A 24,687-nucleotide genomic window follows, 5' to 3' on the forward strand; every position below is an offset into this window, starting at 1 on the left:
CTAGTCCGGGCACGGTGACTACGCCTGTAATCCCAGCACTTTGGGAGGCTGAGGCGGGCAGATCACCTGAGGTTAGGAGTTCAAGACCAACCTGACCAACATGGCAAAACCCCGTCTCTACTAAAAAATACAAAAATTAGCTGGACATTGTGATGGGTGCCTGTAATCCCAGCTACTCCGGAGGCTGAGGCAGGGAGAATTGCTTGAACCTAGGAGGCAGAGGTTTCAGTCAGCCGAGGTCAGGCCATTACACTCCAGCCTAGAAGAAACAGGGAGACTCTGTCTCAAAAAAAAAAAGAAAAGAAAAGAAAAAGAAAAGTCACCTCACCCCAAATTATGAAAAATTTTAATATGCTTAGCTTTATATCTTTTTTTTGGCTTATTTTCTAATTTTTTAGTACTAAAGTTGATTACTAATTTTCTTCAAAGCATTTTTCTCAGCACAAAATAGAGCTCCACTGCTCATTCATTTACTTATCTTATTTACTAGCTCGTCCAAGCCCTTCCCTCACCTTTCTGCACCCAGCTGAGTTGTGAAGCAGCTGGTGGTTTCTGGAGAGGAGAGAGGAAGGGACAGAGCTGGAGGGCACGGTGGCCCTGGATGGAAGTGATGGTGCTGGGGTTGGGGGCAATGTATTAGTTTCCTAGGACTGCCGTAATGAAGTAGCACAAACGGGGTGGCTTGAACCACAAAAACATATTCTCTCATTGTTCTGGAGACTAGAAGTCCAAAATCAAGGTGTCAGCAGAGCATCAGAAGGCTCTAGAGAGGATCTGTCCACTTCTGTCTCCTAGCTGCTAGCATTGCTGGCAAACTTTGGCAGTCCTTAGCTTTTAGAGGCGTCACTCCAATCTCTGCCCCTGTCATCATGTGGCGTTCACCCTGCATGTCTGTGTGCCACTTCTCTTATTATAAGGACACCATTATATCAGATTAGGGCCTCCTCTAAGGACTTGATTACATCTGCAAAGACCTTATTTCCAAATAGGAAGGTCACATTCACTGGTACCTGGAGTTAGGACATCAGCATATATCTCTGGGGGCTGGGGACATAATTCAACCCATGACAGAAGGATTAGGGGCTGATTCTTCCTCACCTCAGGTCCTACGCCCCAACCCTCAGAAGTGCCTGTCCCTCGCTGCGCTCATTCCACCTTGGTTGCACTTCCAAGCATGAGGGGCTCATTGCCTCTGTAACAGGCCCTTTACTTTCTCTCTTCAGTTTCTGTCCCCCACCCCAACATGCATTTTGGTGTATCTGGTATAAACACTGGCTCCTGAGTTACAGTGTAGGGTTTGAATCACCACCCCATGACTTACTAGATATGTGGCCCAGTACTTAAAAAGAGCATGCATGCTATGGTGTGGCTCTGCGTCCTCCCCCAAATCTCATTTCATCTCAAACTGTAATCCCCATAATCCCCACGTGTCGAGGGAGGGACCTGGTGGGAGGTGATTCAATCTTGGGGGCGGTTTCCCTCATGCTGTTCTCATGATAGGGAGTTCTCACAAGGAGACCTGATGGTTTTATAAGTGTTTGACAGTTCCTCCTTCACACTCTTTCTCTCGTTGCCTTGTGAGGAAGGTGCCTGCTTCCCCTTCACTTTCTCCTGTGATTGCAAGTTTCCTGAAGCCTCCCCAAATATGTGGAACTGTAAGTCAATTAAATCTCTTTTCTAAAGAAATAAATTACCAAGTCTCAGGTATTTCTTTATAGCAGTGTGAAAACAGCCTAATACAATGCAGAAAAGGCATTCATAACTACTTGCCAAATACATGAAAGATCTTGGGCAGGTGCTTTGCTTCTCTGAGCCTCAGTTTGGGGCTCAGATATGGGATTAGTGAAGGGGGATAGTGAAGCACCTGCCTCAAGGATGTTGGGATGATTACAAGGGATGACTACCCTGATACACTTGGTGCAGCCTGACATATGCTAACTCCTTGTAAACATTAGTTACAGTAATCATAATATGTCCTAGCGGAGCTCAGGATGCAGTGCAGGCACTGGCTGGTCTTAATGAAGATTGATACTAACAAATGATAAAAAGCAATCTTCCAAAGACGGCCCATCTCACTCAGCATAAAAGCCAAAGTCCTTACTGGGTCTGACTAGTTCTATACATTGACCGGCGCCCTTCTGCCCAGCCTCAAACCCCCTTGCCCTCTGCTTGGCCAGATTGTTCCTCAGACAGGCCAGGGGCGTTCCCAATCTCAGGGCCTCCAGCTTGGCGTCCCCTCTGCCAGGAATGCTCTTCCTCCAGATGGCTGTGGAGTTCACTCCCTGGCATCTCTCAGATCTTTGCTCAAAGGCCACCTCCTCCTGAGGCCATCCCAGAACCCCCTCTTTCAAGCAGCACTCACTCCACTCCCTAGCCCTTATTCTGCATCTCTACATACAGCACTTTTTACTGCCTGGCACTGTCCGTGTGTTGATTTACTGTCTCTCTGCTATCACCCAGAAAGTTTGTTCCAAAAGAAGACTGTCTCATTACTGTTACATCTCTGGCCCTGGAGTAGCCCCTGGCAAATATGTACTCAGTACATACTTGCGAGACGCATGGACTTGTAGAACAGTTCCACAGCTGTCCATCACTGCTGTTCCATACCTAGCGATGCGGCCCTTCGAAACGCACCGGAGAGCTAGGCAGACAAAGGATAATTTCACAGGTAAGTCAAATAGAGCCTGGGAAGGTGCAGCGATTGGCCTAGGCTCCCAGAACTGATGACCCGGGAAGCTGGGGCCTGCGCTCTGCTCTGTTCTGCCTGCTGCGCAGCTGACCAGAGCACCTCTAGAGGAGCCACTGCTCATTTACCAGTCACATCGTCGCGTCATGCAACGCTGACAGGAGACCAAACCCAGGGCAACATTCTCATTCCCCCTCTCCATGAGCGTGACCGGTGGGTCTCGGTCTTGCCTCCGCGTGGGCTGTACAGGACAACGGCCAGAGCCTTGCAACCCCACCCCCCTTCCAGGGGTGGTCTCCCGGCAGCCCGGCAGAGGGCGCTGTGGGACAGCGTTGCTGATCGGTTGGGGACCTGGGTCCAGCTCAGCGCCCTGCGCTCCTGCTGGGTCAGGACGGGCGAGGGCAGGGCTGCGGGGCGGGGCAGGCTGTGGGACTTCAATGTCCTGTGTCTGCTACTCTCTGCCCTGTGCTCAGGTGTCTCCTCGTCCAGGGCTCTTGCATATTCTTGGAGAGCTTTGCTTGGAAAATTGTCTCTTAAGCTAGTGAGAAAGTGACTCGTTTTTGGTTTGCATGAGGCTATGGTTCCAGAGTTAGAAAGGGAGGGAGTGTTGGTTTGCAGGAAAGAGTTTAGGGATGAATATTGAGTTTGAAGTGCTTGTGGCACATTCAGAAAAATTGTCCAGGGGCTGGTTGGATGTGCGAGTTTGACATTCTGGAAAGGGGTTTGGACTGAAGATACAGATGTCACCAGCGGTTAGCTGGTAATCGGATCCTCAGAAGTGAATGACCGTGTTGAAGAAGGGAGGCAGAACACCAACAGTCAGGGACCAGGTGACAAAAGAGGGCTTTTAAAGGAGACTGAGAAGCTGGGAGAAAAACAAAATAGGGAAGAGGAAAGTCAACTGGTGAATGCTTTTGATTGATCAAATAAGACTGAGCTATACCCTTCAATTAGATCTAGCCAGTGATCTTGTTAGTTCAGAAGATGGAAGCAGTTCTCCTGGGGAGGAATCTTAGAAAGGCTACTGAGAGGGTGACATTCATATCTATTGGGCTGCTATATGGGATGCTCTCCCTATTGACTTTCACATGTTAACTTGTCTAGCTCTCATGACAATCCTTAAGTATTAACCTTGTACAGTTTTTTTTTGTTTTGTTTTTGTTTTTTAAATTTTTGAGACAGGGTCTTGCTCTGTCTCCCAGGCTGGAGTGCAGTGACACCATCATAGTTCACTGCAGCCGCAAACTCTTGGGCTCAAGCAATCCTCCCACCTCAGCCTTCAGAGTAGCTGGAACTACAGCTGCATGTTAGCCACATTTTCATTCATTCATTCGAGACAGGGTCTCCCTGTGTTGCCCAGGCTGGAGTGTAGTGACGCGATCATGGCTCACTGCAGCCTCGACCTCCTGGCCTCACGTGATGCTCCCACCTCAGCCTCCTGAGTAGCTGGGACTACAGGTGTATGCCACCACACCCAGCAAAGTTTTCTTTTTTTTTTTTTTTTTTTGTAGACACGGAGTTTCCCCACGTTGCCCAAGCTAAATTTTCTAAAATAATTTCTAAAATAAGACTCAGATAAAAAAAATCTTACCTAAGATCACGCTGCTTGTAAGTGGTAGAGATTAACCCTAGATCGATCTACAACTTGAGTCTGGGGTCTTTCCACTACTTCTTTCCTCTATGTCCACATCCTGCCATGTAGGGTAATTTTATTAATTCATGATTTGGTTGAACAAATATTTGAGTGTTTACTGGGCACTGTTCTGGATGCTGGGAATGCAGCAGTGAAAAAAACTGGCAAATACTTCATGCTGTTCACATTCTAGCAGGAATCAGATATAAACATGCAGTATATCATGTAATGAGACATGGAGATACAAAAAGAGGGATGAGGATGTGCTTAGAGTTTTAAAAATATATGTGAATTTCTTTCCTGCCCCTTATGATCCGCAAGAGGTTATCAGAATTGACAATGAGGACTTTACTAATAAAAGTGACGTTTGAGCCAAGACCTGAAGAAGGGGAGAAAGCCAGTCATCCAGTTATCCAGAAGAAAGGAGGAACATAAAACTTCCAAGGTAAGAAGATGCTTGGCATGTCCTAGGAGCAGCAAGGCCAGTGTGGTGGGAGCAGAAGGATTAAGTGCCGGCAGTAGGAAATTAGATCAGAGAAACAGGTCGTGGTGCAACGATGGGGAGAGGGGTAAGGAAATCAGATGCAGGGCGATGTAGACCAAATTAAGTATTTTGACATAAAAATCCCACTAGGTGGGAAGCCATTTGGTGGGTTTAGAGCTAAGTGGTGCTGTGTTGAGAAGACAAAATGGAGGCGAGGGCTAAGCAGGAAGGCCAGTTAAGGCTACTGTGGTACCTAGGTGAGAAATGAGGGTGGTGGTTGAAGAAGCAAGTTGTTCAATTTCTAAAATGTTTGGAATGCAATCAACATGATTTGATGCTAGACTGGATGCAGAGTATGACAGCAACTGAAAAAGTATTGAGATCAGGCATCTCCCATTGGAAACTGAAAAGCAAGAAAAAGGAGGTGTCCTGGGAACAAGTTAACACTTTCAAGGAATGAGTCCAGCTTGTCAAATGCTGCCTACAGGAGGATCAAAACCTACTAGATATATGGAGTTACTGGTGACCCTGAGAAAATTTTGGTGTGGGGAACCTGGGGAGTGAAACCCTATTGAGCCTTGAGAATGGGGAAAATTGGACAACTTTCAATTTTGCAGTATATAAAGGAAAAAAATTGGGGCAGTAAAGTTGTGCAATCTTATTTTGAAGTCACCATGAAGTGAATGAAAATTAGTCACTACATGCTGATACTAAAGACCTTGGCCATTGTGCAAGGTACATCCCAATTATATCCAAATACTGCCGTTTCACAGTATGGTAGGTTATAAAGTGCACTGTTAGGTGTCTTTAGAACAAGGTAGCAGCAGTATTATACATTCTCTACAGGTTATTTTGAGTAGCTCTTGACACATATGGGGTGGGAAGATTAAAGCATGATTCTGTAAGCAGTAACAAACCACTACGCACTGGGTTTAGTTGTTTTATTGAGATGGAGTTTCGCTCTTGTTGCTTAGCTGGAGTGCAATGGTGCCATCTTGACTCACCGCAGCCTCCACCTCCCAGGTTCAAGTGATTCTCCTGCCTCAGCCTCCTGAGTCACTGGGATTGCAGGCATGCACGCACCACCACGCCCGGCTGATTTTGTCTTTTTCTGGAAGAGTACAGGGTTTGTCCATGTTGGCCAGCCTGGTCTCGAACTCCAACCTCAGGTCATCCACCCACCTTGGCCTCCTAAAGTGATAGGATTACAAGCACAAGCCACCGCACCCGGCCCAAGCTTAGTTCTAACACTTTCTTTAGTCTGATACCCTGGCTGAATTGGGGAAATTCCGGCAGTATGAGGAATTGAATAGCTGATCCACCTGTCTAACCACTTGCTCCTTTTGCTAGGTTAAAAATCAGTTTCCTCCCCTTAGTGGGGAAGGTTGGGCAGAGAAATAACTTACAGCTTTTAAAATCTCAAGTAGGTTCATACAAATCTCTGCTCAGCCTTAATTTTGCTGTACTCAAAGTACTCCCCAAAAGCTTGACTTGTTAAATACTTCAGGGAAGATGAGTGCCATAACGCAAGGTTTAGCTTCCCTGGCCCAAGTAAGACACAAACACATTGATTGGCTCTGCCCACCACCCGTAGGAGCATGTGCAGGCAGCATCTTCTGACTTCAAGGTTCTGATGGGTTCAGCAGTGTGACAGTCTGCCTTGAGGGTCTCCCCCATCACCAACAGGTTGTTCTTCGGTGTTGGTATCAACCAGAATTCCAGTAGCACACTTCGAGAGCCCCCATCCATGCCAATGTTAGAAGTAACCCTAGGATTGTCAGAATGTTCCAGGGCTGGAGGGAAATCCTTTATATGTGCTTTTGGAAAACATGCAGAGGTTTAAGTTGAATCAAAAGTCAATTTTATTGGGACGATGGAATTTTCCCAGAGGAAGCAGGGATCTTCCTGGACATTCAGGGGCAGCTACTTGGGATGATGCTTGCAGGACAGCTAAGCTTATTCTGACATCATCATGTATTTCCGTCTGACAAAAGATAAATGTCACCAAATTATAGTTGCTATGTGTAGCCATGTTCCTCCACATTCATGAGACTTGTAATCTTTGATTACAAAAATCATTTATATTGGTTAGTAACTCAAAGGAGAAATAACCACCTTACTTGAGTTACTATTTTTAGTAACTCAAAGGAGAAATAACCACCTTAATTAAATCTTGGGTCTCATCATGAAGAGTCTAAAAATTCCTTCTGGAACTCAGGCTTGTACAGCAGAAAAACAAACATTTGAAAGTCCGTAAGTCAAACTAAGGTGGGTCTCCTATACCTCAACAACAAAGCTGACTATTCTCCCAGACTGTCGATGCCATTTATAGCCACACATCACTACATCAAGTATCACAATGTTTATTGATAGATACAAGTATATAAAATCAGGGCATGAACATGACTTGATAAATTAAGTAGACTTAATTTCAATACTATAATAGAAGGGACCAATTCAAATTCTCACCATTTGTTTCACACCCACAAAAACCACTTCAAGGGCATTAACGATCTCTCAAAACTGATCAGTTTTGTGCAAGTAAACCATGTTTCTTTTAAAAAGACTTGTGCACTTGCCCAGGCTCAAGGATATTAAAATCTAGCACATAAAGCCCATTACTAGAGGTAGAAATACAGGCAATATACTATTACGGCAACAACCATCAATTACAGTTAAGAATTTTTCTGTAACAACCAAATGGATAATCAAATATTGCAACAACTCAAGTATTACTGAGCAAAGTGCATTTCTACAGTATTCAGTGTTGCTATTCAGTTTTCTAACTTAAAACAGCCTATGATAACTGGCAGCAAAGAAGGTCCTTGCAATAGACTGCCTCTGCTTGAGAACTTATGATGTAATTATTGCATGCTGCTAATATACTATCTAAACATTAAAGATACTCCTAAAATATTTGATGGTAGACTATGATTAAGACATTACACTACAAAAAAACCTTATGCAGAAGAAAATCCTAACTGACGTGCTTCTGCTTTAAATATTGTGAAAACATTACAGCGGAATGAATTTTCGCAGTGGTTAGGTCAAATGCAGTTACATCATAGCAACAGTATGTTTTGCACAATTTAAGGCTTTGGCTGGTTCTTTTTAGTCAGCTTCTTCCTCTGATTCTTCTTCTTCAGCAGTTTCTAGCCAGGTTAGCCACTGATTCACCTATAAATTAAGATTTGTAACTTAAAATAGTTCACAATATAAATGGAAATCTATCCAAAAAGTTTTAGGTGGTACTACAGTTTTAGAATATGAAACAAGGACATCCTTATAACAATTTGTATATTAAGTTATACAAACAGTGGTATATTATCCAGATTTGGGACAACACAGAGCTAGATATAATCCTGCAAGGATGAGCCTCATGAATCTAGTTTATAATCAGTAGTAAAAAGGTAGTAAGATGCGCCGTAGGACCAATGTTTCTCAAAGCGTGGGCCCCCTGGAAAACTAGTAGCATGAAAGTCACCTGGATTTTGTACACAGACCTACTAAACCAGAATCTCTGGGTTAGGCCTGGAACCTACTTTTAAACTGCTCTTCAGGTGATTATTGCATTCACTGTGATTTGAGAATGCCCTGATGTTCCTCCCCTAGGGCTACAACTTCATTCAATAAGACACAATTAAATTGTGAGAAATCAAAAGCATCTTTTCTTTTTTAAAAAATAAATATATATTTAAACTGTTCTTTTCTTTTTTTGAGACACAGTCTTACTCTGTTGCCCAGGCTAGAGTGCAGTGTTGTAATCTCAGCTCACTGCAACCTCTGCCTCCTGGGCTCAAGACATCCTCCCGAGTAGCTGGGACCAGGACCACAGGAACATGTCACCATGCCTGGCTAATTTTTTGTATTTTTTAAAGACAGGGTTTCACTCTGCTGCCCAGGCTGGTCTTGAACTCCTGAGTTCAAGTGATCCTCCCACCTCGGCCTCTTAAAAGTGCCAGGATTACAGGCATGATGAGCCACGTGCCCAGCTACAATTTCCTCTTTGCTGACGTTTTTTAAAAAGCTTAAATCGAAACTTGTACAGTCACTCCCATCTATATAAGTAGCTATACTCCTTGAAAAATTTGTTAGCTACCTCTAACATCTTATACACCACTAGAACTGATTCATTGTGTAGCTTTACTTAATCATAGCTTTAAACAGTGCAGAATGAAATGTATGGGTGAAGACAAACTACTAACTAGGACTATCTTGCCTGTATTTCAGTTGAAAAAGGCTCTAAACTTGAAGTTAATACCAAGCAAAATGAAATAAGCAGACCAAATTTTTAACAAAAGACTTACCTGGAACAAAGCCTTGCCTTTTCCCGGAAACTCTTGGGTTATATCTTCTTTCCAAGCCAAGAAAGCTTCTTCTTCAATAATTTCCATATCATAGAAGTGCACAAAAAAGCGAAGTAACATGCCTTTAAAAAAAATTAAAAAGTAGTAAGCCCATTATTTAGTGTGCTGTTTAAGACTTGCCCCACACCATTCCTCCGATACAAGTTCCCTCACCTTTTGGGAAGTTGCTGTTATAGCAGTGCACCTGAAGAGCATACAGGGCACTGACTTGTAGATCAACGTGATCATGAAGAAATTTCTGCATTACTGGCTTGAAAGAAAGAAGTAGTTGTTTTTCCTGCTCTAACTGTTCTTTGGAAGGAGCAGAGGATGAATCTGTTTCATCACTCGGGGGGTTTACTTCACTAGAAATGTACTGTAAGAAGCTGGACAGAAAGAGGTCTTGTTAGAACCCAACAGTGAGTTTTCTTGCTTAGTCTCCTGCCTTGTAGACATTCTTTTCTAGTACATGAAACATTACTACATGTAGAAAACCATTCGTCTTACCTAGTCATTAAGATGTTCACAAATCCTTTATCTACATGAAGTTTGGGAGAGATGTTATCTTTAATCCATTTATATATGGTTTGAGGGGATGGATCCAACTTTATTTGCTTCAACAGTTCCTTCTCCAGTTTGAGGAGTGGGAATAAGAAACTCAGTCCCTTTCCTTCCAAAATCTCCAACATGCGGTCCTTATTCTGATCAATTTCTGAAGAGACAAAGCCACTTGCATCATCTAAAAGTTCATTTTACCAAGTTGTCCTGTCCAGAGAACAGAACTTCACAAATGATGTCCCCAAGTATACAAGATCCATGTAGCAGAATAGAGAACCAACCCAGCAAATGAAAAAACTCAATATACGGATCAAATGAAAGTAGTTTAATCATAAATCTTTTTATTGGTAAGATCTGCAGTAATGTTTATCATTATCTGAGCAGGACAATCAGACCGTCTGACCTACATAAATCCATTCGAGGTACTAAAAATCTCTAAATATAATATTAAAAAAAAACAAACAAGTCAGCATTCTCTTACCTGGGAGCATTTTCTGCATATTGACCTTGCTTTGTTGAAAAAGTTCTGTTAACCATTCTTGATCTTGTAATTTAGCTAATTGCTGAAGACAAAGTAGGAAGAGAGGAAAATGGGTGCCACTTTCTAGTGGTTGAGCTAGTTCTGAAATGCTCACCAGCTCTGAAATGATGGCACGAGCTGCAAACTGTGCTAAATATGATTTCACCAAGGGGATGTCAACCTCCAGTTTGGGACACTGGTCCAATACATTCAGGAAAGCCTTAGAAGAAATATACAACAGTTTATCAGTTCTCAAATTTGAGTGGTAAGAGTTCTTACCACACAATCAGTTAAGTGTCCTACCTGCATGAAGTTGTCACTTGTGGCTATTCCTTCCTGTTTGAGTAAACTGATCAAAGAACTTGCTTTTTCTTTATCTTCATCGCTTCTATCTAGTGACAGGATGATTACTTTGCTTAACATCTCAGGAAGAAAGTGTTTAGGAGCCCTCATTTCTCTTACACCATTGACAGCCTCATTTGCATTTCCACTATTTAGATATTCAGTCACAACAGTTTCCTGTGAAGAACACAAGTATCTTTAATGTTTTCTCTATCTCAAATATAGGCTGATTACACTAAAATGGGATATTTGAAACTTACAGTTAGTTTAAGTAGTTCTTCCTTTGATGGTGGTGGCTTTTTGCTGGTCTTGGCAGGCTTTTCCTGGATAAGTGGTGGATTAGTTTTGAGACCAAGCTGAGGTGTCTTAAAAACAAGCAATGACAAGATATTTTTTAAAAGAAGGAATATAGTTAGGGGGAAGAACATACTAAATTTAGAAAAAAAAAGTCTTCAGTCATCTTTAGAAAATAATGGAACAACAGAAAATGCTATCACACTATGGTCTGTACCTGTCCCAGAGGTGGTGTTTGAGTGCGTGGTGGTTGTGCACTAGGAGGAATCATAGTTATCTGGGGCTGAAGCTTTGGCACTTGATTTTTATTCATTAGGAAAGACTGAGCAGGCCTCAGGCTAATCTGGAATTGAAAACAAATCAAAATAGAACTAAATTAACAACATGCAGTTGGTGAACATATTAAATACAACATCTAAAATCCGATACAAACATGACAGAATCTAGGAAAACATTAAGCTTTTTAAAAAATTAAAGAAGGCACTCCACATTAACAGATTTAATTTTTGACAAAAAAATTAAAGATCTGATGATGCATACAGTAGTAAGATACTATTATAAATCTTACATTTATGAGAATTCTCTTAGAATTAGCATGACTAAAATATTCAAATAAAAAACTGCAAATTTAACCAGTTTAGAAAATTCCTTGTTTTATCCTTAAATCACCCTACTTACAAAGAAAGAAACCACAATATCTTGACAACCATTTTCCTTGCCCTAATAGACTTTAGCAGACTTGCCCTCATATCTCATAATCTTCACTCACAGGACGCTGGACATTCAAAGAAAGAAAAATAAGTACAGAGAAGAGAGAAAAATGTAAAGAACTCCAGCATTAAGTCCTCTTAATAACGTGTCTTTTTATAATCATCGGGCAATAAATTTCTGAATTGACAAACTATGGTATATAAGTAACATAGGCAAATGTACCTCATCTGCATTAAGCTGTCCTTTCTTAGAAAACCGAGGTGGCATATCCTTCGACTGTCCTTGCAGCTGGGATAAGAGTCCCTGACTCTGGTTATGGTAGAGCTGGCTTAGCCCCTATTTCAGAAAAGGAGAAAGAAAGTCTAGATAAGAAGGGGTCCACCAATTATGGTAATCAAGTACCAAAAAGGATGAGCCAAGCCAAAAAGAAAGTTTAATTGAATCTGCTCAGAGAAAGTAAAAGATGAAACAGGTAAGAATAAAAATCTAACCTGTCAAATAAAGTTACGTCATTTTACTAATACTTTACTAATCTTAAGGATAAACATTTTAGTTTGAAATAAATGTTGCAGATATGGTTTAGCAAACATGCACACTCCTAAAATAGTTTCATGTTTTAACAGCAAATGAAATCACATATATTGCAGAATTTAACACTTATTGCCTAAACACTCAAATATTACTTACCTGGCTTTTCATAAACTTGCCTCCCATCTCTCCAAACTGCGACTGTGTGGGAGGCATGATGTGTCCCCCATGGCCATTGAACAGTTGATTTGAACGATGACGTCCCATGGTGGGTGAAAATCTATCCTGGATAACTCCTGGACCAGTACCAATTCCGCTACCTTAAAATACATATATGGACAACTCTCAAAACTCTACTGACAAAGTTAAACTGATTTTTCAGCTTAATGAAACCATTGTTTTTTTCCAAATTACCTGGCATTTGTCCAAACATATCAGCAAGTCCTCCAAGTGGGTCCCTATCTATTTTCATCCTGGGTGGCATGAACGGTCCCTCCAGGAAGAAGTCACTTCTCATCCCTTGAGCCATAGGAGCAGGAATAAACACCCCTAGATCCTTTAGAAATGAAGTGAATAAGCACTTTTTGTCTCTGGACCCTATTTCACTTAAAACTAAAATTCTTGCAACTGGGGGGGAAACCTAGAATATTAAACCGTAATTTATGCTATTTCTGTAAATAACTTCTTCCAAAAATGGCAGACAAGGCTGGGCATGGTGGCTCACACCTGTAATCCCAGCACTTTGGGAGGCCCAAGCCTTGGTTTGCATGAGGTCAGGAGTTCAAGACAAGCCTGGCCAACATTGGTAGAACCATCTCTACTAAAAATACAAAAAATTAGTGGGTTGTGGTGGCACACGCTTATAGTCCCAGCTACTGGGGAGGCTGAGGCAGGAGAATCGCTTGAACCTGGGAGGCAGAGGTTGCAGTGAATCAAGAACGTGCCCCACTGCACTCCAGCCTGGGTGACAGTGTGAAATTCTGTCTCAAAAAATAAAAAAATAAAAATGGAAGACAAGACACTAAAAACATTAAGCTCCGCCACTAAGATCAGACAGACCCCTCAAGTGTTCGGGGTGGGTGGGGAGGAATACCATACTACTCTACAAACACAAAGTCTATGTGACAAAACAAAACCCAATCTTACTTTTACTGCATCTTGACGGATTTGATTGATCGTCTTTGGTCCATTGTCAAGAAAAGCCTTGCGAGGAACCCAATGGTGTTCTCGCAACTCTACGGTATCCTTTAATTGAAAAATATATTTCAATATTCCTAAACCAAAAACTCAGCTTACCAACACATTTAAAGAAACCAGTTTTACCTGCAGCAGGAAACGAATCCTCGCTGGCAATTCCTTACTTAACATCAAGGAGCACATTCGGGCAAAGTACTGATCCATTAAGGACTGATAAGAGAAGAATACATTCATTGGAAGAGCTAAAGCAAATGTGTTCAATTTACAGCTTTTAAGACTTCTAGATTACAACCCAGTTAATGGCTAAATATGGCAATCCCCTATGATGTCACAAAAATAAATAGCTTGATTTAAAGACAAACTACTTGTACTGCTTCCATCAGCTACACACATACCTTGGCTCGTTCATGGTCTAATCTAGGTCCCACTGTCCTCATTATCTGACAGAGGCACTCCAAATCCTCTCCCATATCTTTGAGTTGGACTCTCTTCTTCTTTTCCAAAAGCTACAAGAATAAAATGCCATGGTGACAAAATTTTACAGTTACTCTGGTTTAGGCGTAGTACTTTCCCTTTACGTTTGCACTGACTCATTCACAGTTCCTACAGAATCTAGTATAGTGCTTTCTACCAATCTGATCAGTTCTAACCCTACACTTTGTCAAACACCACATATTTCAAATTATTCTTCTATGTTTGGTAAATTTTGTTGCCCATTTGTATTTAACTAGTCAATCTCCCTCTCAGATGAATAATTGACTCATTTCCCCTAAATAATGATTGACTACATTCACCTAAGCCTAACTTCCCCGTCACACTTACTGTTTTGATGCACTTATGAAGGATAGATTCGTGAATAAGATCAAGCTTGCCAAGCTCTCCAATGAATTTGATGTTTCCCAACATCTTGATCTTAGCAATGGCTCTCTGTTCCTCCTCCTCGGGGAGGAGGGGATTTTCACGCTTATCATAGACTGAAAAAAATAACAATGAAATAAGACAACATTCAGAATTAAGCTGAAAATATACACTACTACTTAGTATCAACTCTAAGTCTTACCATCAACATTTCTAGTTCGGTTTTCAAATTCATCTTGTAATTTGGAAATTAGGAGGCGTCTGAATGTCTGGGAAAAAAGACATTTGTCATGCCTTAAGGAAATTGTTCAAGTCAACTTTAAAACAAGCAAAAAACTACCACTTACGGTGCTTTGCTTCTGTCCTGGTTGACCCTCTGCTGCTGGGCCATCAAAGTTTGGTGCATCTTCTGCCAATCGCAGACATAGCTGAGCATACAGTGAGCTATACTTTGGCTCTTCTAGGGCTTTGTCCACAATCTACAGAAAATGTCATTGCTTAAACTAAATTACTTCCAAGAACCCTTCCTTAGGAAAAATACAACCACCTAAATGTTAGCTATTACACTGTACCAAAAATGTCCAGTTATACAGTTCTCATCTAGTCACATCCATCTCCAGGGAGTCAGAAAATGGCATGGATATCAAAACTTTCAAGTCTACATAAACTGTCATACAATGCATTTCCAAGACCAAAATATGGTGTTTTCCACAAAAGAGCTTGCTAAGCACCACCATTTATCTCTTCAAGCATAGCATGAACTTAACATTTACCTCTTCAATCTAATGCTACTGAAGTCAGTGGTTCTTTCTAATCACTATCAGTATTCAAAAATCACACCTCAGGGTTTTAAGTAGTAATCCAAGTGTAAAAAAACACAACTTGAGTTTGTTAAACAGTTCCCTCTCCCTTTTGAGTTAAGCCAATATTTAAAACTTACCAGCAGTATGACCCCTTTAAGGATGAGTTTAGACTCTACACCCACATTGAGGAGCTCAAGGCATAGCTTGTCAAACTTTTCAGGAGTAAGCTTATTTAGTATGCTGGAGAAAAAGGAATTACATTTTAAGTGTTAGCTAATACACAAAATTTGAACTGAAAAACTGCTTTTAAATTATACTGATTTTTCTTCCACTTGCTCCTTTTAATAATCAAGACATGTTTTCTTACTCATCTAAAACCAAACGAATGCTGAAATAAACCTGTTATTTTAATTACAATGATTTGAATTAGATAGGGGGGTTCCCAGCTATTTGACAAGAATCCTTTCTCACTTTCTCAAGGTTAGAGTGCAAAGATCTCACTATCAAGGCTAGACCATGAACTAAGACCATTATATTCCCTGCTTCACTGGCTTAAATAACATAGCACTTCCCTTAGCCAAGGCAAATGCTAGCACAACAGGATTATGGATTGCAATCCGATGGCTGAAAGCAACCGTTAAGACCAAAAATACGACGTTCAAGATACATTTTTCTTTTTTTTGAGACAGTCTTGCTCTGTCACCCAGGCTGGAGTGCAGTGGTATGATCTTGGCTCACTGAAACCTCCATGTGTAGGGTATTCAAGTGATTCTCCTGCCTCAGCCTCTTTAGCAGCTGGAACAACAGGTGCCTGCCACTACACTCGGCTAATTTTTGTATTTTTAGTAGAGATGGGGTTTCAACATGTTGGCCAGGCTGGTCTTGAACTCCTGACCTCAAGTGATCTGCCCACCTTGGCCTCCCAAAGTGTTGGGATTACAGGCGTGAACCACAGCACCTGGCTAGTTCAAGGTACCCTTGCCTTCTTAGTAGTACAGCATACACACCAAACACAGCTAATGCATACTATTTCCCATCTCTTAGTAAAACAGACCTTCCAACTTACCCTCTTACTTTCCTGAAGATTGCATCATGTCGTTCTTTTTCGTTTGCGGAGTTGTTTGCTGCGGAGTTGTCATCTCGTCTAGTGCTTCGTGCAGGAATCCATTTCTGAGCGTTTTGCCCTGGGGTTTTCCCCAGGAACTCGCTAATAAAAATCAGCAATAACACTTATTTTCACACAACAAATGTTAAACATCATAAACTCTCTGAAATAGAAAAAGTAATTTAGGCTTTCTCGACTTCCCCTCCCAAAAAGCCAAATCAGGAGATCAGTGGTTCTGTAACGGTAGTGTGCATCAGAATCACCTGAAGGGCTTGTTAAGACAGATTGCTGGGCCCACCCAGTTTCTGCTTTCACTGGTTTGGGGTGGGGCCTAAGAATTTGCATGTCTAGTAAATATTCCCAGTATCAACGCTATGGATTCAGGAACCACATTGTGAAAATTAGCATTTTTTTTTTAAAGAGATAGGGTCTTGCTGTGTTGCCCATGCTGATCTCAAACTCCTGCGCTCAAGCGATCCTCCACCTTTGCCTCCCAAAGTTGTTCGGCTGCCAATTAACACTTTCTAACGTTTTACTGACCACGTTGCGTGCGTACCATTTTGCTAATACCAATTAGTAGGAATAATAGCTACTGATTTCAGAAAAAAACATTAGTAAAAATAACCCAAAGAATAAGAAAAAAAGTAAGTTTCAGAATCTCAACTCATTTAGATAATTTGGCTAAGGAATAATCAAGAACTGATATTCTATATTTAGGATACCCAACAGAAACCATGCCCCTTAAGATTAGGAGTCTTGATGGCTATTGCCTTAATTACACAGTCACATGAGAAAGACTTTTAACTTAATTTGTTACATAAAGCTCAGTTTTTTTTTTTATATGTTTACCACACCTGTTGCCAGCAGTCTTGGGATAGTGCTGAGGTGCACCCCTACTTCCTCCTCCGCCCGAAGAAGCACTATTTAAAACAAAAAAACTTTTTTGTTTACTGTATCCCAACTATGTCTCACTCAAAAAGAATAAACCATCTATTTTGTGTTCTGCTTTTCTTGTAGAGATGGGGGTCTCGCTATTTTGCCCAGACTGTAGCCAGGTCTGTATTTTAGTGTTCGTATGTTATGCTACAAATTAAGACTAAACTGGGACCCAAAGGAAAGGCAAATACTTGATTTTATTCTTCAGATGGCAGTTCTTAGAAGGCTGTCAATGAAAACTTAAGAATTTTTCAAATGAAAATTGCAACCCATTAAGTCGGTATTATTTGCTATGGTATCTAAGTTTTGGGACTGGCCTTTTCAAAAGGATTCCCCAAAATCAATCTAGACATACCTGAAACGAGAAGCACCCCCTTCTGCAATCGCACTCTCCACTTTGGCGGCTTGGCAACGAAGAATCTTCAAAAGAATAATATTAATAGATGGGGTGGGGAGGGGAGGGGATGGGAGAAATGAATTACCTGGAACGAGAAAGAGCACCAAAATTAGACACTGCTAACTAACATACAGATCTACAAGCCTTCATTCAATTATAACGTATTTCAGATCTTGGCACTGTCACTGCATTGCAGATCTGTAAGACTAACCTAGGATGTACTCAAAACACAAACAGACAATTACATTTTGTTTAGCCACCTGGAAATTCCCCGGTGTTCAAGGATGCAAAGAGACTTCGTAGAACACAAGAGTATTTCAAACGGCTCAGAACGAATCTTTTGAAAAAGCCGCATTCTACTGTCTTTAAAACTGAGCACTGGTATCAATAGAAAAATCTAACTATAGACACGAGCAACATCACGTGGAAAATGTCTGCCCTAGGAATTTTTACTGCCTCGACCAGGAGGCCAGCGACTGCATGAGGTCTCTCCGAAAACTCTTCAGCAGTTTTCCCCTGTCCACCCTTTCGCCTCCTCCCCGTGGAGAGCTCGTGGAAAGACGCGCGAGAGTGTGCCGGGTGTACGGGGCTAGCACTCGCAAGCGGAAGACCTGGGCTACAACATGGCAGCAGGAACCTCCGCCCCGTTTTTCCCTTCCTGGGAACAAAAGAGCGGAGCATTCCTCCCACCCAGGCGCAAGTTAGGGAAGTGCTTCCGACAACCTCCCCGCGACGCCGCGGGTCGCTCGGCTGGGAGGAGCAGCTGAGGCCGCCCCCGCCGGCCCGGCGCCCAGCTCTTTGTTCTCCAGGCAGGAAGGCGGCCTCCTGCCCACCCGCCGCCTCCAAGCGGGCCCCCTCCTGCCCCATAAATCCCCCCGGGACTGACAACCGCCCCGCCACGGCCTCCTCCGCTGACAAAAGGAGCAGAAATCATCTCTCTCTCTTTTCCTCCCCTCAAAGGGCAGCCCCGCCGACTCCAGGCCCTACACACCTCCCCGCCGGGAGGCCGGGCTCTGGGACGCCTGCGGTTCCCTGGTCCCGCGCCAACGGCCGGGTCCTCCCTGCCGGCCCGCGTGCCTCCCGACTCGGCGCTCGCGGTCCGCGCCGCGCTCCCTCGCCGGCCGAACACACCCGTGCCTCGGTCCGCCACAGCCTTGGCCCTGCAAAGGTCGGCCATCCGGCCATGACCGCACGGTGGTCTGGCCAACACTGACGTTTTCCTTTTACTCCGTCAGCAACGGGAAGAGATAACAAAGGACAAGACTTTCCAGGTGCCTGAAGCGCAGAGGAAATGCTAAAAAAGGGTCGCCCCACCCGGCTCCGCCTGTGGCCGCCATTTTGTACTACTCGAGAAGAAGCGGCCAGGGACGGCGGCCATTTTAGAGCGCTCCACTCGGCGGCGGCGGCGGCGGCTCCACTCACCTTCACCGAGAACTCAGCAGCTGCCACCGCAGCTGCCTCCTCAGGATCCGGTCGTCGGGGATAGGGAAGGGAGGGGAAAGGGGAACGGAAAACAAAAAAAAGGGGGAGGGAAGGGGAAGGAAGGAGTCGGGGACGGCCTGAAACTCAGCTCAGAGGAGTCACTGCTGCAGCCGCCACCCGGTACCCACTACCACCTCCATAGGGCTCCGACTCACTGCTGGCGGTGAGGCGTGTCTGAAGCCGAACTTATCACTCTTGGGGCAGCCGAACCCACCAGAGCCGCCCCGAATGGCTCCTTCGCCGCCCAATCAGCGGCCCGGTTGCCGTCTGCCACCAATCCGCGCAGGGCAACGGGGAGGAGCCACAGGGCTGAGCTCAGTTGCGGCGCAGCCCCGCCGCAGTGCGCAAAGCCATATTCGCGAAGTCTCTGAGGCTGAGCCAGTGGCGTAAGGGGCCCCTTGCGCTGCCGAGATGTGGGCCGCGTGCGTAAAGCCGGAGAGCCCTTTTGAGCCTGCGTTGGTGTGGCTGCTGCTTCTTGCTCCAGTCCCTTTGTTCACTAAGTCGATATCCCATGCTTCAGTTGTATCATCCCCTTTTCTCCCGACCTCGTTTTCTCACCGGGAATATGGGAAGAAAACGCACCCTTACCTCCCCGGAGCCCTGTGCGTGGCGAGTGAGCATCGCTTTTCTTGGCGCCCCTTGGAGCTGTGGTTGCCCTCGCGTGCCTGGCCTCTCCAGGGGCCGGGCCCGTTGGGTTGAGGCCTGGCGCCCCCGGGCGCAGCGCCGGGACACTACCCAGTTCCAGGTCCTCGGCTTCGGCAGCCTTAGGGAACCCAGAGAGTAGTGGGGAGGAGGCGAGACGTGCGCCCTGATGCGAAAGGAGAGCTTCATTCAGTTCCTTATTGGCCCACCCCCTGCAGAGTGAATGAGAAAGGGATGAAAGGAAGGGGTTGATTGTCTTTCTTTGTACCGGACACAAGAAGCAGGTTTTCCCATAGGAATGTCCCGCTGGCGGTCACCGAGGAAAACACCCTGTGTGTCAGACTTCCGCGGGTGTTTAGAGGATTTCAAATTGCTGGCTCCTGGGTTTGTTTTGTTCTGTTTTTTAAGTGCACGTTAAACATTGTCAGTTGTGTATTTTCATTTTATTTAGGGTCCACCATAAGAAATAGGATTAGGCTTTTCAAAGCCAGCAAGTTGAACTTTGTATACTTCTCAGGTAATGTATTGATGGGTACCGTATTCCATCGTTTGCGACACTGTAACTACACTAAAATGGAGTCATACTTCCATAAACTTAAACAATAAAAATGTCCCATCTCCATTTTAACATGTAGTACTTTCACAGTGTATAGTCAAAGGCAAGAATGTGTGTGTTTTAACATGAATGACTTTTAAAGAAAGTGTTCAGTAAGAGGCAGGATTTTCAAAGACCCAAACTTAACCTTTGATGTGTCAAAACAGCTCTTGGTATTAGAGCACCTGGTCCTTAATACAATTTTAAGGAAAATTGCAGTTTTTCCTACGACATTTAAATGTGATAATAGAAGGCTGTGGTGTGGCTCTACAGGTTTCTAACACAATTCCAGCATCTGTAGATCTTTGCTATAGAATAAAGTCAGCATTCCCCACCTTACTGTTACTACACTTACTGCTATTAAATCAATTTTACTTGAACTTTAAAACTTGGAAGAGATACTCTAAAAAAAAAAAAAAAAACTTTTGGGGTGGTGGTGGTGGTGCAAGTTTTGTTTTAAATACAAGAGGTTTCACTTTGCAATTTTTGGACCCTTCTAGCTTCATGATAACCCCAGAATAATGTTTCTTTATAATTTCTGTAGGGCCTTAAGGTTTGGAAAAATGCATTAGTATATGTGATATTTTTACATAACTGGTTTACATTCCATATATCTGATGATGAACGAATACATTAGTTTACTAGGAAGAGTAGTATTCAAAAACTATTGTCTAGACTTCAAAGAGAATATTCACCTAGCCCTAAAAGTCGGATGTTCTTATAATTAAGACACTTAAAATTCAGTAATTAAAAATTTTAAAAAAGGTTTTACTTAATATTTTATTTAATCTTTGCTAATTGTGAACCCTTTTGGTATGCGCTTTGCAGATATGAGTTTATGTGAGAAATTGACCTGGAAGGGAGTAACCTAAGGTAGAAAGAGTAAAAATACTGATAAAACAATTTTTCAATTACCTGTCACTTAAATAGAAAGATTTCAGATTGAAATCAAAGCTGCAAAGCCCATTGCAGAAGGGTTCACAATTAGCAAAGATTAAATAAAACATTAAAACCTTTAGGAAAAAAAATTTTTTTTGAGACAGAGTCTCACTTTGTTGCCCAGGCTGGAGTGTAGTAGCGTGATCTCTGCTCACTGCAGCCCCTACTTCCTGAGTTCAAGCATTTGTTGTGCCTCAGCCTCCTGAGTAGCAGGGATTACAAGCATGTGCCACCACACCCAGCTGATTTTTGTATTTCTAGTTGAGACTGGGTTTCACCATGTTGCCCAGACTGGTCTCAAACTCCAGAGTGCTGGGATTACAGGTATGAGCCACTGTGCCCAGGGTAAAACATTTTTAATTATTGAATTTTAAGTGTCTTGATTATGAGAACATCCAGCTTTTAGGGCTAGGTGAATATTCTCTTTGAAGTCTAGACAATAGTTTTTTTCAAATTGAAATCTATTAAGTGAGGGAAATAAACATTGAAACTTTCTAAATGTTTCCATCACGTCATGGATATATGAAAATTCAACAGCACTTTGGGAGGCCAAGGTGGAAGGATCCCTTGAGCCCAGGAGTTGGAGACCAATCTGGGCAACATAGGGAACCCCCCGCCCCCCTTCTCTAAAATTTAAAAGTTAAAGATCCGGATGTGATGACATGCATTTGTAGTATCAGCTGCTTGGGAGGCTGACATGGGCAAATCCCTTAAGCCCAGGACTTTGAGGCTGCAATGAGCCGTGATCACACCACTGCACTCCAGCCAGAGCAATAGAGTGAGACCCTGTCTCAAAAAAAAAAAAAATTGCTGGGCACAGTGGCTCATGCTTGAGCTCAGGAGTTTGAGACTAGCCTGGGCAACGTGGTGAAAACCCGTCTCTACAAAAAATACAAAAATTAGCCTGTGTCCCACAGGCCTGTAGTACCAGCTACTTGGGAGGCTGAGGCAGTAGGATTGCTTGAGCCCTGGAGTTTGAGGCTGAAGTGAGCCATGATCATGCCACTGCACTCCAGCCTGGACAACAGAGCGAGATTCTATCTAAAAAAAAAAAAAAAAAAAAAGTCATTGTCTGGAATTTAGCTTTTAGTTCATTGAAAATTGAATTTTAAATATACCCACTTCAGTCTGCTAGTTTTCCACTTCCATTTTATCAGTTTTCTCTAAGTCCTAACTTGTTAACTCATATATTTTTGCCTTATTTTAACTAATCATGTCAAGTGCTGGTTATTATTCTAACACATACTATTTTGGAAGCATCTACCATCCTCTCTGTGCTTATGAATTCCCTAATCATATACTTTCAGCCCAGATCTCTCACTTTACATCCAGTTCTGAATTTCCAACAGCCTTTTCCTCAGAGATGCAAACTTGAAGCCATAGTTTAGGCCACAGTAGTTTTAAACACTTGAATTTGATATTCACAGAAATTTTTACATACAAATCCAGATTTCCATCTTTTCATGAAAAATATTAAAATATGGCAACACTGGGCCTGAAAGTCTCATAGGGCAACATTCAAGCATAACTAAGTAGAACTGCCTCCTCTTGATGTTTTGATTTCTCCAAGTTGCATCTGACTTGATTCACTCATTTATGTTCCCATCTGGCCTCTATAGCCATTTTGCTTTTTTGAGTTGTTTGTTCAAATTCAACAGATTCCATATGTAAACTGGTCATCTTCCTATAAGGAAAAGTAGTTAAACCAGTTGAGATCAAATGTCTTCTCTATCACTTACTGTGTAACTTTGGGCAAATAATTTAATTACTCTTCCTCAGTTTCTAAATCTGTAAAATGGGAATGATAGTATTTATATGGTTGTTGTAACGATTAAATGAGATAATGTATGTAAGGCACATAGGTTAGACCCTGACTTAGAATGTAATATTCGTTTCCATATTCTCAACAATATTGATTAACCAGCTGTTTCACAACTACTTTAATTTTGTTAAGGATCCTATTGTTGTTCTATGCTAGAAACTTGACCATATTTTTTTTCCTTTTGCTCAGATTTAATATTCAATCACCTACTGAATCCTGGTACTACCTCTCTCTAAATGTTTCTTGCAGTCATCTTCCTCCCTTCAACATCATTGTATGTATGCTAATCCAGCCCTTACTGAACTTTTCTCCTGGATTATTGCAAAATTCTTGTTGATCTTCTGTAGTCTTTGCCTACTAGTCTGTATATTCCTGTTAGTCTTTCTTCAAATACCTTTTTTCAGCCAGGCGCAGTGGCTCATGCCTGTAATCCCAGCACTTTGGGAGGCCAAGGCAGGCAGATTACAAGGTCAGGAGTTTGAGATCAGCCTGGTGAACATAGTGAAACCCCGTCTCTACTAAAAATACAAAAGATTAGCCGGATGTTGTGGTGCGCACCTGTAATCCTAGCTACTCGAGAGGCTGAGGCAGAAGAATCGCTTGAAGCCAGGAGGTGGAGGTTGCAGTGAGTTGAGATCATGCCATTGCACTCCAGCCTGGGCAACAGAACAAGACTCTGTCTTGGGGGGGAAAAAAACTAAACTAAACTTTAACATATTATTACTATGCTCAAGAATCTTAGTGCTTCACTATTTTCTACATGAGTTTATCTCAACCTTGGCTGCACATTAGAATCACCTGGAGAACTTTTAACTATCTCAGTGTCCAGGCTGCATCTGAGACCAGATAAATCTGAGTCTTTGGTAGTGAGATCTAGCTGTCAATAGCTTTTAAAGCTCTCTGGGTGATTCCAGTGTGTAGTCAAGGTTTCAGAGCCACTGTAGCAGGTCAGAGCATTATAGAAAATTACAACATTTATAGCTGAAGCAAACCCCAGGAAAAGGCAACTGGGTTTTCAAAAAGATAAGGGAACTTTCTCCAAGTAGGGGAACAGGTATTAGAACCAGGGATCCCAGTTTATATGCTTTTACCTAGCTTTCAAGCCCTTTATATTCTGTCCCTACCCTACCTTTTTTGTTGGCCTTATTTTTTGCCTCTCCCAAACACCCAATCTTCTCTTATGGAGCCAGTTAGGCTGGTATTGCTGTCCTTAAAAATTCAGTTATAATACTTCATTGCTTGCAATTTTGAGGGCACCCTCATTTATCCCCTCTACTGATTCATTCCTGAAGTACAGAATGAATATGTAAGTGCCCTACTCAAAAACCTCAATAGCTCTCTTGTAACAATAATACCTGAACTCCTTAGTTTGGCCATAAAAGGACCTTTATCATCTGGCTTCAGACTACTTTCCTATTCCTAGAGTATCACTCCTTCATTCCTACAGTTATCCCTAATCTGGTTCTATGGTACTCAAATTTTCCTCCATTGTTAAGATATATTTTGGAGATAAAGCCAGTAAAACTTCTGATGGATTGAATGTGGAAGATGAGAGAAGACTCAAGAATGATTCATAGATTTTGACCTTAAGCAACTGGCAGGTAGTAAACAATGGAGGAAAAAGTATTCTGAATATATTAAATTTGAAATGCCTATTAGATATTCAAAGGGACATTTCAGTAGGCAATTCAAAATAGATGATGTGCATCTATAGCTTGCATGGGAGGAAGGGTGGCTCAGAGATGGAGATATGACCAATACCAGTGTTCTGTATTACATGTGACTAAAAGTTGGAGGTCTTTGTTCACT

At 42.5% G+C, this 24,687-nt stretch overlaps 1 protein-coding gene across 1 annotated transcript; it reads right to left on the reverse strand.

Annotated features, from left to right (window-relative positions):
* Positions 1–7,146: 7,146 nt before the first annotated feature.
* EIF4G2 (eukaryotic translation initiation factor 4 gamma, 2) lies at positions 7,147–19,361 on the reverse strand. The gene is made up of 23 exons (XM_011947654.1): positions 18,468–19,361; positions 18,390–18,409; positions 17,357–17,483; positions 16,920–16,985; positions 16,027–16,167; positions 15,098–15,200; positions 14,505–14,636; positions 14,360–14,426; positions 14,122–14,273; positions 13,695–13,805; positions 13,426–13,509; positions 13,249–13,347; positions 12,517–12,658; positions 12,262–12,422; positions 11,797–11,910; positions 11,081–11,206; positions 10,830–10,934; positions 10,531–10,746; positions 10,189–10,447; positions 9,657–9,861; positions 9,324–9,535; positions 9,111–9,232; positions 7,147–7,980 (listed from the first exon to the last, which is right to left on the reverse strand). The coding sequence occupies exons 1-23, from the start codon at positions 18,581–18,583 to the stop codon at positions 7,915–7,917; spliced, it is 2,946 nt and encodes a 981-aa protein (XP_011803044.1). The 5' UTR covers positions 18,584–19,361; the 3' UTR covers positions 7,147–7,914.
* Positions 19,362–24,687: the final 5,326 nt, after the last annotated feature.

This window comes from Colobus angolensis, unplaced genomic scaffold (genome assembly GCF_000951035.1).
Source record: "Colobus angolensis palliatus isolate OR3802 unplaced genomic scaffold, Cang.pa_1.0 Scaffold269, whole genome shotgun sequence".
Lineage (NCBI taxonomy): Eukaryota > Metazoa > Chordata > Mammalia > Primates > Cercopithecidae > Colobus > Colobus angolensis.